We start from the raw sequence: 13,774 nt of genomic DNA, 5'->3' as shown, positions 1-13,774 counted from the left end.
CATGGCCTTACAAACCCAGCAGTGAGATCTTAAGAGATCCAGCCTGCGGCTCTTCAATGGGGTGTCACAGGGTCCCAGGAAAAAAAACTGTAAATGTAAAATAATAAAATAAATATTCTTCTGTAGCAATAACAAAGTATAACATAAATTATTCTGTAGCAATTACACAAGAATATCCAGTAATGTCCCTGCCTACAATTAAACACATTCACTTACTGAAAATCATCTGCTGTGGCAAACGGGTGCAAGCCTTTGACCACAAACTGAGTCACTGCTCGGTGACGTTCGTCTATCCTGCCTGAAAGGAGACGCTACCGGCAGACTGCAGCGAGAACTGCCAGCATCTGAGCCAGACTCTGTCTGTCTCATCATGGTCACTAAATGCACAGTAATGGCAGGTTTGTAATAAGGCAGATCGCGCTAACATAATATGTTAGTTGATTATTTACCTGCCGCATTAACGGGAGAGGACGTGCAAACGTTACCGCTGCTGCTGGGTTGAGATTCACGAGTCCGGAGCGGAATTAAAAACACGACGTTCATTTAAGGTCATCGCGTGTTTTGTGAGCAAATGCTTTTGCATATTCGTAGTGTTTCCTCCCTTAAATGAAATATCTACTTTGCAAGTATTGCAAGTTGCCCTGTTGTCATCCGTTCTCGTAAAGTGTAACCAAACTTTTGAGCGTCTGAGCCGCCGTGTTTCCTGCCAGGTAAATGACGCTCCGCAACGTGGTGACGTCATTCGGGGCGACTGGAATCGATAAGGGAATCGTTTGCAAAAATGGCAAACAATTCCAAGGAACTGAAACAGTGGGAACCGGTTCTCAACAAGAACCGGGTTTTGATACCCATCCCTAAGCACAACTGTACAGAGGGAGGGTTTACAGTTCATTTACACACAGGAAACTTTATTTATACAGTCGATTTACAGATTGATCAAACTTGTGTGTGTGTGTGTGGGGGGGGGCTTGTCTGCTGTGTGTATGACAGACGGTGTGTTAATCCTCCTCACAATGAACAGATGTACCTCCGGATTAACACACACAGAGTCAGCTGAGATCAGTGTAACACAGTAAAATCTCCTTGTTGAACACAACAGATTGGTCATGTGACCACATGTAGACCTCAGGAGCGGGTGAAAGAAGACTCACCCCTCTTCCCGCCCCATCCCCCCAAGCCCCTCGCCCAGTGTGTATGTGTGTGTGTGTCAGCCTACACACCTTGTTGTCCTGCACTCTGATTGGCTGCTGCAGATGCACCCTGAGAAGTGGGTCAAGGGGACTATGTCTACGTGTGTGTGTGTGTGTGTGTGTGTGTGTGTGTGTGTACACAGACTTCAAGTCAAGTGGCTTTATTGTCATTCCAACCATGTACAGTGGTACAGTACACAGTGAAAGGAGAAAGCGTTCCTCCAAGACCACAGTGCTACAAATGACAGCCAATCAACACAAGACAACATAAAGTGAAATATGTCAAAACTGCAAAAAAACAAAACAACGACAGCGCAACACCAGACAGAACAGAACGATACAGACAGACAAATCTTTGGGTAGAGCAGGGGTGTCCAACTCCAGGCCTCGAGGGCCGATGTCCTGCAGATTTGGCTAAATTACCTCCTCAACACGTTTTAAAGTTCTCCAGAGGACTGGTAATGAACTGATCGTTTGATTCCGGTGTGTTGACCCAGGGGGAGATCTAAAACCTGCAGGACACTGGCCCTCGAGGCCTGGAGTTGGACACCCCTGGTGTAGAGCAACTCGAAGACTGAAGAAAGTTTATAAAAAGAAACTTACACACCCAGAACACAGAGTATTTTTAACTGTGTGTGTGTTGTGGTTTACTGGCGACATCTTCTGTGGAAAAAGTGAGGTCAGCACAGTGAACAAATGTGTGTCTTTAGCATGTAAGTGGTCTCTTTCTTGCCTGGTTTCTGCAGGTTCCAGTACCACTGTGGTAGTTGGGTTTCTCTCTCTCGCTTCTCTTTTTTATTTATACAGCATCAAATCACAACAACAGTTGCCTGAGGTGCTTTATATTGTAAGGTAAACCCTACAATAATACAGAGAAAACCCAACAATCATATGACCCCCTGTAAGCAAGCGCTTGGGTGACAGTGGGAAGGAAAAAATTCCTTTTAACAGGAAAAAACCTCCAGCAGAACCAGGCTCAGGGAGGGGCGGGGCATCTGAATCTTAAAAAAGTTGTAGAGTTTCTGTTGGACTTCACAGAGTCCGGCAGCACAACAGATTCTGTTCTGTAAACTTCAGACTGTAAGAAGCTCGTTTACAGACTGTTTCCTGCTGGATTAATTGAAGGCTTTGCAGGGAGTTCCTGATAATAGTGCTGATAATAATAATCCAGCCTAGAAGTAATAAATGCATGAACTAGTTTTTCAGCGTCTGTTCATTGTTTCAAATTTCAGAGATATACATTTTCATTGTATACCAAAGAAAATGTATGCTATGTCTTCTAATGATGCTGCCTAAGGGAAGCATGTATAATGTAAACAGAATTGGTCCTAGCACTGAACCCTGTGGAACTCCATAATTAACCTCAGTGTGTGAAGAGGACTCTCCATTTACATGCACAAACTGGAGTCTATTAGATAGATATGATACAAACCACTGCAGCGCAGTACCTGTAATACCTACAGCATGTTCTAATCGCTCTAATAGGATATTATGGTCGACAGTATCGAACGCTGCACTGAGGTCTAGCAGGACAAGCACAGAGATGAGTCCACTGTCAGAGGCCATAAGAAGATCATTTGTAACCTTCACTAAAGCTGTTTCTGTGCTGTGATGAGCTCTGAAACCTGACTGAAACTCTTCAAATAAGCCTCTGCAGATGATCTGTTAGCTGTTTGACAACTACTCTTTCAAGGATGTTTGATATAAAGGAAGGTTGGAGATTGGCCTATAATTAGCTAAGACAGCTGGGTCACCCCATTTACACCCGTGTCTCTCTTTACCTGTGTGTCTCATAGCATGTAATGTCACCATCCACAATCGCTGCAGAGACAGTCTGGCGAGCTGTGCTAAGATGAAGCAGAAGGTAAGAGCAGTCTCTCTCTCTTCTTACCTGTCTGTCTGCACACACCTGTCCCAGTCCTGGTAGGCTACAGTCACACTGGGGAAAACAATGGTTCGCTCTTGGTTTACATCTTACATCAGAAAGCTTTGCTATCAGGGTCTTTCTAAAAAAAAGGTTACATTAACTTCAATTCAATTCAATGTTATTTACACAGCGCCAAACCACAATAGTCACCTCAAGGTGCTTTATATTGTAACGTAGACCCCACAATAATACATACAGAGAAAAGCCCAACAATCATATGACCCCCTATGAGCAGCACTTTGGCTGCAAGTGGGAAGGAAAAACTCCCTTTTAACAGGAAGAAATCTCTGGCAGAACCAGGCTCAGGGAGGGGCGGAGCCATCTGCTGCGACCGGTTTGGGTGAGAGAAGGAAGACAGGATAAAGACACGCTGTGGGAGAGAGACAGAGATCAACACATACATGTTAATCTCTGCGGCTTTGCAGCGGATGGTGCAGCCGCTGTGATAGGTGTCACACCACTGAGTGAAAAAAATCAGCCCTAACCTGACCGTCATTCAGTGCACCGTTCACAGTTAGAACAATGATGTGGTAAAACATATTACTTTCACATATTTATTAACTCTGAAAATCTGAAAGTCTACTGTTGAATTCAGTGAATGGAGCAAGATGCCTCCGTTCTTGCACAGAGGAAAGATGTGTGGGGAAAAAAGGGAATTGATGCACTGCAGTAAAAATAAATGGCATCAAAGCATACTTTTTTCTTTGGGACATCCTGTAGTGGAATATTTACTAATTCTTTCTTTAAGCTGACAGCATTTTGTGCTGTTGCATATAATGAAGTTGTGTGACAGCTGGTGAAAAATAGCACAGATGAGGCATTCACCTGCACTGAGGATAGTAAAAGAAAGAAAATGAATGATGCTCTGTGTGCACACTACTGAGAAATGTTGTGTAATTTTTATTGTGCACTGATCTTTGTGTAGAAGTTTGACTAAAACACTGAACTGATCGCTGGAAAAAGGAAAACAGGATATTTCCATGTGTGCGTCCTGTCTCAGGATTCTCCTTGCTCAGTTCAAGTCGTCTCTTTGAGTAAGCTTGCAATATTATTGTGGAGCAGGAATATGTGGGGCTCGACTCTGAGCGCGCCAGGAGTGAGTAAAGATCAACAGAGCCAAAGGCTCAGGGCTCCGCCCCCTCATTCTAACTGTTAAGCAGCTAATCAAGTTAGCTTGGAGAAGCTGAGGGAGCTCAAAGTAGTTTCTCACAGGAAGAAAGCAAGAATGAGTCAGCAGGGGTTGGTCGGCCGTGTTAGAACGAGGGGGTGGAGCCCTGAGCACGGCTCGCCAGGTCTGTCATGGACAGACATGGTGTCATTGGAGATTCCGTAGTTGGTCACACCAAGGCGATTCCCATAGTGAAACACAGAGCGAAGTTATAAAAAGAACTGCCACAAACGTCGGTGACTCGGGTTTTTGGAGCAGCTGTGTTGCTCATGAACGCAGGCTGTCTCTCTCTTTGGTCGCTCCAAGGTTGACCTGTGTTTCTCTCTGACAGCAACAGAAGCTGGCGTTAGCGAGAAATAGTTCAGCTCTGCAGAACGTCGCCATGAGAAGCAAAAGTGAGTCCTGTCACCTAAAAACATCTCCTTTTCCTCTTCTTTTGCTGTTGTTTGTCACAATGATGACTTTTTCTTCTTCTCTGCTTCAGCGCCTATGATGAAGGAGCGACCGAGCTCAGCCATCTATCCTTCTGACAGCCTTCGTCAGTCGCTGCTCGGCTCCAGACGCGTTCGATCTGGCCTCTCGCTCGCCAAAAGTGTCTCCACAAATAACATCGCAGGGTGAGGCTGAGCACGGAGCTAATTGGCTGCTGGCTGTTGTGGTTGAGCAGGAGCATCAGAAACAGGAAAAGCAAATGTACAGACTAAATTGATTATGGGTGTTCCTAATAAACTGACCACTTTGTGTGGAAAGACTGGAAATCGGAAACATTCAGCTGAGCTAAAATATAAACCTCCAGGTCACAGACGAGGCTCCGGTTTGCTCGGCTCCGACATCGCCATCTTGTGGTTCTTGTGGTTGCAGGAAGCAGCTGCTGGGAGGGTTAGAGATATGGCCGCAGAGCGAAAGAACTAAAATTCATTATATGCAAGAATAAATTCACGCAGAGTTCATTAAGAATAAAACATAAAAAAATTAATCCAGATGCTGACATCATCAAACCGCCACCCATCACAAAGTGAGGTCTTGATGCGTGCTCAGGTGAGTAAATCCCACAAATTGATTCTGTTCATCTGGATGTTTTCAGTGGGAGAAACGTTTCGTCACTCATCCAGGTGACTTCTTCAGTCTCAGCTGACTGCAGGTTTCCAGCCTCATAAACAGGACATTTGCTCAGTGACTGAAACCAGCCCACAGAAACGTTTCTCCCGCTGAAAACGTCCAGATGAACAGAATCAATTTGTGGGGAAGGTGAAGCAAGCTTTTAAATCGCATCCAGTGAAACTAGTTCAGTGTTCTGTGGGGCAAAAGTAAAACACTGAAGCTCTCTATCTTTAAACTAATGTACTCTACTGTACTCGATTACTGTAATCGAGTATTGCAGCTTCAGTGACTTGAAAAAGTTTTCGATATGACGAGCTTCAACACACTCAGACATTCAGACATTTATTAATTGCCACGGCAGTCAACAGCTGACATGCTCACCTGCTTCTCTGCATCTTCACACCATCAGAGCATCATAAGTCACCTTTCTGTCTGTCCTCAGTGTGACCGAGGACTCTGCAGGTCTCAAGAGGATCCTGTCTCAGTCCACAGAGTCTCTGAACTTCAGGAGCAGGACTCTGTCCATGGAGTCTCTTACTGATGACGGTCTGTTAGTCACTTTTATTGATTACTATCAGATCTTAATTCTGTGAGCAGGTGGCGCTGTAACCTGATGGGATTCATTCTTTCTGTGTGCAGCTGAGTGGAGCCCTCTGCTGGACGAGCTGCAGAAGGAGGGCAGCTGCGTGCAGGTCGACAGCTGGAGCCTCGCTGTGGAGCCCAACTTCCTGCAAACACTTCACAAAGACCTGATCAAGCAGCAGGACGTCATCTACGGTACAGCAACAGTCACCAAACACACACAACATGTGGACTCGTTACACCTGCGGGAGATTTAAACTTGGAGCTCATACAGCTTCCAGATGTGTGGGAATTTTTGCCCATTTGTTCAGGAGAGCTTTTGTCAGGTCTGGCACTTGGCGTCTCTGTTTTAGTTCCTCCCAAAGGTGTTTGACGTGTCAGTGCTCTGTGTGGGCGGGGTCGGGTTTTCCTACAGTCCCAACGAAGTAGCCAATTCTAAAACCTTAACTAAAGCGTGGTCTACAGCTGTGCGTGTGCTCGCCACAGCTGGAGAAGAAACGTGACCGAGCTCTCTCTTTGCCTCAGAGCTGATCCAGACCGAGTTTCACCACGTCCGCACGCTGAGGATCATGGAGGGCGTGTACCGGCGGGGGATGCTGGAGGAGGTGATGCTGGAGGCGGGGGTGGTCCACACCATCTTCCCGTGTCTGGACCAACTGCTGGAGCTTCACTCCCACTTCCTGTCAGAGCTGTTGAACAGGAGGAAGGCGGGTCTGGTGGAGGGCAGCTCCACCAACTTCACGGTGCGCAAGCTGGGAGACCTGCTGGTCCGACAGGTACGACGACTCCACCTCTTGCACCCGCACCTTGCTGCTAACAGGGCTTCTAAGGCTACGTTCCCACTGCAGGCGAAAGCGCATCAAATCCACCATATCCGATCATGGTATGGCAGTTTGAACAGCACAAATCCGACATTTTCAAATGCGACCTTTTGTATGTGGTACTGAATCCGATACATATCTGATGTTTTAGAAAGTGACTGCTGTTTGATGGTCATGTCGCATTAAATTAGTCTTTTACGTCACTGACAAAAGACAGATCCCAATTATCAGCGCTGGAGAAGACAAACGACTCCGTGTCCATATATACATCTGCACGGAGGTAGCAGCCACTGCTCCAAACAAGGCCATTGTTAAAGCACGGGCTCTCTGTTTTCTCAGTGTCCTTCTTTCTCTAATTAATTTGTCAAAATTCTGTCGGTTACAACTGTGCAGAAATTGGTAGACTGCTGCAACAACACCTACCGTGAACAGAGCGCATTGTGTGTGACGTCTTCTTTTGCACATGCAGGCCGCTTTGAGACGTTCACACTAGAGCACGTTTGCTGTCACATTTTATTTGTAGTGTGAACAAAAAACAGACAAAAAAATGGATGGATTTATTTAATAAAACCCGAGGCTTGTTTGCCCGGAACTGAACGTCACGTTTGTCAACATAAACCAACCACTTGGCACTGATTTTAAAATGGCATTCACCAGACGGTCGCTACAAAGACACGCCAAAGACCTGAGTTTATCCACCGAACCTACACGTGTGTGTGTGTGTGTGTGTGCAGTTCTCAGGGCAGACTGCTGATGACTGGAAGAAAGTTTATTCAGAGTTCTGCAGTCGACATCCGAAAGCTGTGAAACTCTACAAGGAAGTTTTGGCTCGCGACCGGAGACTGCAGCAGTTCATCAGGGTGAGGCGCTCACCTGTGGCTTCAGGCTGATCCTGGAACCGTCATGGTCATTGTGTTTTGATTTACGCTGCTGCAAGCTGGTTCGGCCTGGGGCCGGCTGGTGTTTCTGATGCTGACTTCCTGTCTCCATCCTTTCCCACAATGCTCAGCGTGTGACTCGCGGTCCTCTGCTGCGGCGTCACGGCGTCCAGGAGTGCATCCTGTTGGTGACGCAGCGGATCACAAAGTACCCCGTCCTCATCCAGCGAATCCTGGACAACACTAAAGGTAATCTGTGACTTTTGACCTTTAGGATTCTCTGATGACCTTTGACTTATGACTGTGATGAATCCATAACCTCCTGCAGGCTGCGAAGAGGAGGCACAGGCTCTGAGCCGCGCACTGGGCCTCCTGAAGGAGCTGATCAGCTCTGTGGACAAAGAGGTCCTGGAGCTTGACCGGAGCAGGAGGCTGCAGGAGATCCATGCCCGCCTGGACCCGCGTGCCCAGGCAGAGGTCCGGGGAGGAGGCGTGTTCAGAGGTGGAGAGCTGCTGAGGAGGAGGCTCCTGCACGAGGGGACACTCCTCTGCAAGGTCCAGGGTACCAGGATGAAAGGTAGTGGGCTTTATCACCTGCTGTGGTGCAACATGCGTGTGGGCAGAGCTTGCAAGTCACGACTGTGTTTGTCTCCAGATGTGCAGGTGCTGCTGATGTCAGACATCTTGGTTTTCCTCCAGGAGAAAGACCAGAAGTTCACCTTTGTTGTGTCACTGGTGAGTCATGCCTGATAACATTCGAAAGCCCCCTGACCTTCTTCAGCTCTGTTCAAGGTTTCCTGTTTGCTCACCTGTCTGCTCACCTGCGTTTCAGGACAAGTCTCCAGTGGTCTCATTGACTAATCTGATTGTCAGAGACATAGCCAATCAGGAGAGAGGGATGTACCTGATCAGTGACTCCACCCCCCCGGAGATGTATGAGCTGCACGCCTCATCGAAAGAAGACAGGAAGACTTGGATGAGCCGCATCCAGCAGGCCGCCACCAGGTGAGCAAGACACACGTGTGTGTCCTGAGGAAACGAAGTGCTCTGGCTGTGCGTCATTTCCTACCCCGATGACGACAGTTATCACAATACAGAGCGCCTGTAAATTCAGTGAATATAATACAGTCATATTCCTGCAGTCGAGTGTCTCGACCAGTGCACGGCATCGTGTATTTGTGGGAGTTTTGATGTCCGGTTTTCTCTTTAGTATATGACGTGCTGCAGGAATCAGAATCACAACTATCAAATGAAATGATGTATTTAAGAGCAACAGGCTGAACCAGTTAAATAATACAAACATAAGAAATCGCTCTAATACTCACAAACGGCTCAATTATAAATATCCATAATATTACAGAGGCCAAATATATATAATTGATATTTAACCTGTGAAACTGGTATTTGTATTTGTTACCTTCTGCGCCTCTACTTAGTTTTGGTGACCTTAGTTACTGTGGTAACTACTGCAAACTGTAGTTACTGTAGTTACTGTGTACTTTAGTTACTGATGTATTTTTTTTCTGCAGCTGTCCGTGCAGAGACGACTTTCCTCTCATTGAGACAGAAGACAAAGCGTTGCTGCGCAGACTCAGAGCTGACATCCAGCAGAAGGACAGGGAGGTGCTGGAGCTCTTACAGGAGCGCGTCACTCTGTTTTCTGATCTGGTGGAGGCGTCTGGAAGAGGAAAGGCAGAAGAAGAAGGAGACATGGAGGTCAGGATCTCCTCCTCCTGCAGGAACCTTTTTAGAGCTGACACTCCTCAGGCACCTCAGGCCGAGCCACTCCTCCTCGCTGCCATCGGTGAAGGTGAGGAGGTGCTAATGCTTCTTAGGTCCAGAACGATGGACTAAGACTTTAACAGATCATGTGACCTTTGGTGGAGATTAGGGTGTAACGCGGTAAAGGACCAGGGCGCCTAACTGCAGCTTCATAGATAATGAGCTAATCAGGCTACGGAGCCTGAGTGTGTGAATAAAACACAGGAAACAGAAATAGAGCTCAAAAGTATACAGAAAATAAATATATGCATATATATAAGAACAGAAATAATGGTAATAACACAAAACAGCTTATTAGGTCCCAAAAGGAGGTGGGACGAGGTTTAGTCCAGTGTGAGATCAGTTTTGTTCCATTGACCTGTGATAGGACAGCACGGTGGCACGGTGGTCAGCACTGTTGCCGCACAGCAAGAAGGTCCTGAGTTCAATTCCCCCATCAGGCCGGTTCCTTCTGTGTTGAGTTTGCATGTTCTCCCCGTGTTTGCGTGGGTTCCCTCCGGGTACTCTGGCTTCCGTCCAAAGACGTGCAGTTAGTGGGGATAGGTCAATTGGTTAATCTAAATTGCCCATAGGCATCAATGATGTTGAGTTGCATTTTTCCTCATCCTGAAAAATGCCACAACCATGACCCCTACTAAATCTATTTCTAAACTATACAAAGCTCTCTCTAGTGCCAGCAAGGATAACACTTTATACACTAAGGATAAATGGGAAAGGGAATCAGGAATTGGTATTTCTGTGGGGGAGTGGGAAAATGTTTGGTACTGCCAGTGGTCCACGTCCAGTTCTATGAGCTGGAAGGAGCATGGCTGGAAGAATATTATTAGGTGCTTCAAGACTCCATATCAGGAGAGATACAAAGGGGCTCGACTGTTGCTAACCATTTTCATGTTTTTTGGGACTGTCCCAAGTTAAAAAACTGTTGGATAGGTGTTCAGGTCTCCTTAAGTGCAGTCTTTAACGTTCAAATACCTTTAGATTTCAAGGTTTTATACATGAGTTTGGTCCCCTTTCTGGAACGTAGGAGTGAGATTAAGTTGGTGCAATTACTCTTGGTGGCGAGTAAAAAAACAATTACTAGAAGATGGTTCAGCCCAGCCCAGCCTACCCTGGATGACTGGTTTGGGATCATTTTAGAGATATTTAGGATGGAAAAACTTACATATCTGTTAAGAAAGCAAAAAGCCAAATTCTACCACATTTGGAGCAATTGGATCCAATTCATCACCCCCACGAGGGCTGACTTCACTTGATCTCACTATTACTTGGTTGGTTTTTGTTTTATTTATTTATTTATTTATTACATTTACTTCTATTACTATTGCTTGTTTATTTACTTATTTGTTCACCATGATTGCAGCATGGGCACCCCCCCAGTTTGTGTTTATAGTTCCATGTAATGTGTTCTATATATCTCCTTCGGGAGAGCATGCGAGCAACTCTCCTAGTAATAGCTAGTTAACCTCCACCAGTTAATATGCACCCGCTGATCACTTCATCATTTGCTCTCCTGGACTTAATCTAAAACCTGGAAGGACTTTGTTCCCATGTTATTCATATACTGCTGTGCAGATGGTTTTTCTTCTCCAATCCAAATCCAAATATAATTTAAAAAATAAATTGCCCATAGGTCTGAATGTGGGAGTGAATGTGAGAGCAAATGGTTTTCTGTCCCTGTGTGTCGGCCCTGCGACAGACTGGCGACCTGTCCAGGGTCTACCCCGCCTCTCGCCCTAAAACAGCTGGGATAGGCTCCAGTGCCCCCCTCGACCCTGTAAAGGATAAACGGAAGCGAATGGATGGATGGATGACCTGTGTGTATCTACAGTTCAATTTAGTCCATAGGAGCAGGGGACATGCAGCTGATTGACCCGGAACTTATACAGGGTTCATTCCCGCCACAATAAAGGGATTTGCGGAAGTGGGGTCAGATGTTGCCGTGGTTACATGGATGTAGCTCACCTGGTTCGATGTTTAAAATTGATATTTATGGGATGAAGCCATCACACCTCAGGTCTTTGTGCCACACATAAACATCTGGGAACAAAGAAGAACTGAGCATTAAAGGAAACGTTCTCCGAGACAGCCTCCACCCCGAGCAGCTTCCAGCGCTAACAGAGACTCGGTCCAGGCTGCCGGTTGCTCACCATCAGGCTCACCATATTTTCTGTTTCAGTCGACAGACTGACGGAGCTGCTGTCAGATGCCAGCATCCAGAAATCTTCCATAACCAACGGCAACCAGGAGATCAGCGGTGAGTCACCTGTCGCCTGTTTGTGCTCCGCCCCTTCGTGTCGTGATGCAGAAATCATCTTTCTGTTGCTGTTTGATAACCTGTCTCTTTCTCTCAGATGGTGACTCTGGTTCTCTGAACGGCTCTTTTGACTTGAACGACAAGTCCTCAAAGGTAACGCTCACCTTTCACCTTCTGCTCAGGTGTGTGTCTTAAAGAAGTGAAACTTTCAACCCTTCATATTTCTTCTGACAGCTAAAATGTTTGAATGCTCAGAGGTTCCATGGAAGTTATTTACAGTCTTTAACCAATCAGTGAGCAATTGGTCATATGATCCCAATGTCACAGCAGGGTTTTGGTGGATTTTGTTTCCATGGAAACTGGAGCAGAAATGAAGATACAGGTGACAGTAAAAAACAAGTAAATGTTGAAGAATGTTTTTCTGAGGGGCTCGTTTACGTCTCACTGCACAGACGAGCGGGTGGAGCTACTTCTTCACTTACATGGTCGACGTTCCGCAACATTTCCCTTATTTATAACATCATCGTATGCAGCTGGTACAACAGAGGCTCCACCTGATTGGTCCGCAAGTTTCAGGTGGTTCGTGAAGCTGAACCTGCATCTGCACGATGCAAACCTTCAGTTGTGTTTAAATGTTTGTCTGCTGAACCACAGTTCTTCAAATAAATCCTCTTTATATAAACTGTATGTTTTCATATGTCTGAGTGAACCTTCAGAATAAGAGAAGGTCTGTGGCAGCTTGTCTCCACGTCTCTCAGTTTCAGCTCTTTTCTCTTTCAGGATGGAAATGGTAACCAGCTGCAGGAGCGAACCCTGAACGAGGTAACACCTACTTCCTCTTTTCTGAGTAACCTCTTGATACCAAGAAGTCAAAGACCTAAGCCCCTTCTCCATCAGTACCTACTCGGATCGCCTTGCCACAGTTCGCCGGTTTTCGGGGTTGGCACCACATACTGCAATAGTACCTGCTCGGCCCGGGTTCCAAGGGACCCGGGCAGGTACTAAAATGTGATGTCAGTTTGCGTGACACCGATTGGCTGGTCAGTGGCGTCATTCAAAGAGTCACGAAAGCAACTCGTTCACGAAAATCAAAACAGACATTTTTGAAACCCGACAACGAGGAAAAAGGCTGCAAAAACCGACACAAGGTGCACGAGTCTGACGAAAAGCCACAGACCCAGCAGCAGCTATACTGCTGGCTCCACGTCCACCTTTGTTGTAGTCGTCGCATATTAATCACGGGACACTCGGACATGTCGGTATGATGACGAACACGCACATTAGGTGTAACTGGACTGTAATAAAAGCAAGTCGATCTGAGTAGGTGCCAAAAGGGCTTAGATTCGCTTTGAAGATCGACATGTTTCTGTCTGTGTTGGGATGCAGCTCATGCACCGTTTCATACATTTTGATGTACAAAGTTTCTGCCTGTGCAGTTCTAACATCTTCAGCTGTCCTCTCTGCAGGACGTCCATCAGCGCTTGATCGGTCTGAGCACACAGCTTCACGCCCTGCAGGTCTGAAACTTATTTCTAGTATTGTTTGTTTATACATCCTGCAATTAACCCAAATAAATGTATAAATAGTGATTCATTTATTCAGTATTTATGTTATCAATGTTGCAGGCTGCTGTGATTCGTCAGGACTCAATGCTAGCGCTGTTGGTCAGTGCAGGCTCCACCCCCTCCACCACCCCTGGCTCTGCCCCTGGCCCCCGCCTCAGCCGGTCACTGTCACGTGACACAGGGTTGGAAGCCAGCGGGGAGGCGGTGCTGCTGCGGCGGCAGGTGGAGCTGCTACAGGAGGAAGTGACACGCCTCCGTCTGCGAGAGGAGGACCAAAACTGGGAGGGAGTGGAGCCAGGCACCAGAAGGAGGAGCAAAAATGGAGAGAAGAGTGATGTTATGAAAGGAGAACAGGTGAGTTGGGTTCACTTGTTCACCTACTGGGCAGGGATAGCTCAGTAGGTAGAGTGGTGGCCCCATGATCGGAAGGTCGGGGGTTCAACTCCGCTGAACGGCTACCCTGAGGTACCCCTGAGCAAGGTACCGTCCCTACACACTGCTCCCCG

At 46.7% G+C, this 13,774-nt stretch overlaps 1 protein-coding gene across 1 annotated transcript in view; it reads left to right on the top strand.

Annotated features, from left to right (window-relative positions):
* arhgef2b (rho/rac guanine nucleotide exchange factor (GEF) 2b) overlaps nucleotides 1-13,774 on the top strand; it is a 62,451-nt gene that overhangs the window by 46,683 nt on the left and 1,994 nt on the right. The window contains exons 3-19 of the mRNA XM_085424106.1: nucleotides 2,987-3,054; nucleotides 4,617-4,680; nucleotides 4,770-4,902; nucleotides 5,829-5,932; nucleotides 6,026-6,163; nucleotides 6,494-6,744; nucleotides 7,524-7,649; nucleotides 7,799-7,916; nucleotides 7,996-8,244; nucleotides 8,323-8,402; nucleotides 8,500-8,672; nucleotides 9,197-9,477; nucleotides 11,626-11,703; nucleotides 11,801-11,856; nucleotides 12,484-12,525; nucleotides 13,170-13,220; nucleotides 13,329-13,622. Of these exons, the coding sequence (XP_085280232.1) occupies nucleotides 2,987-3,054; nucleotides 4,617-4,680; nucleotides 4,770-4,902; nucleotides 5,829-5,932; nucleotides 6,026-6,163; nucleotides 6,494-6,744; nucleotides 7,524-7,649; nucleotides 7,799-7,916; nucleotides 7,996-8,244; nucleotides 8,323-8,402; nucleotides 8,500-8,672; nucleotides 9,197-9,477; nucleotides 11,626-11,703; nucleotides 11,801-11,856; nucleotides 12,484-12,525; nucleotides 13,170-13,220; nucleotides 13,329-13,622 (2,306 nt within the window). The remainder of the gene's footprint in view (nucleotides 1-2,986; nucleotides 3,055-4,616; nucleotides 4,681-4,769; nucleotides 4,903-5,828; nucleotides 5,933-6,025; nucleotides 6,164-6,493; nucleotides 6,745-7,523; nucleotides 7,650-7,798; nucleotides 7,917-7,995; nucleotides 8,245-8,322; nucleotides 8,403-8,499; nucleotides 8,673-9,196; nucleotides 9,478-11,625; nucleotides 11,704-11,800; nucleotides 11,857-12,483; nucleotides 12,526-13,169; nucleotides 13,221-13,328; nucleotides 13,623-13,774) is intronic.

This window comes from Rhamphochromis longiceps, linkage group LG11 (genome assembly GCF_057381845.1).
Source record: "Rhamphochromis longiceps isolate RC_006_pf linkage group LG11, R_longiceps_female_GT1.1, whole genome shotgun sequence".
Taxonomy (NCBI): domain Eukaryota; kingdom Metazoa; phylum Chordata; class Actinopteri; order Cichliformes; family Cichlidae; genus Rhamphochromis; species Rhamphochromis longiceps.
The sequence above is the reverse complement of the archived record's forward strand: the minus strand, read 5'-3'. Positions and strand labels throughout refer to the sequence as shown.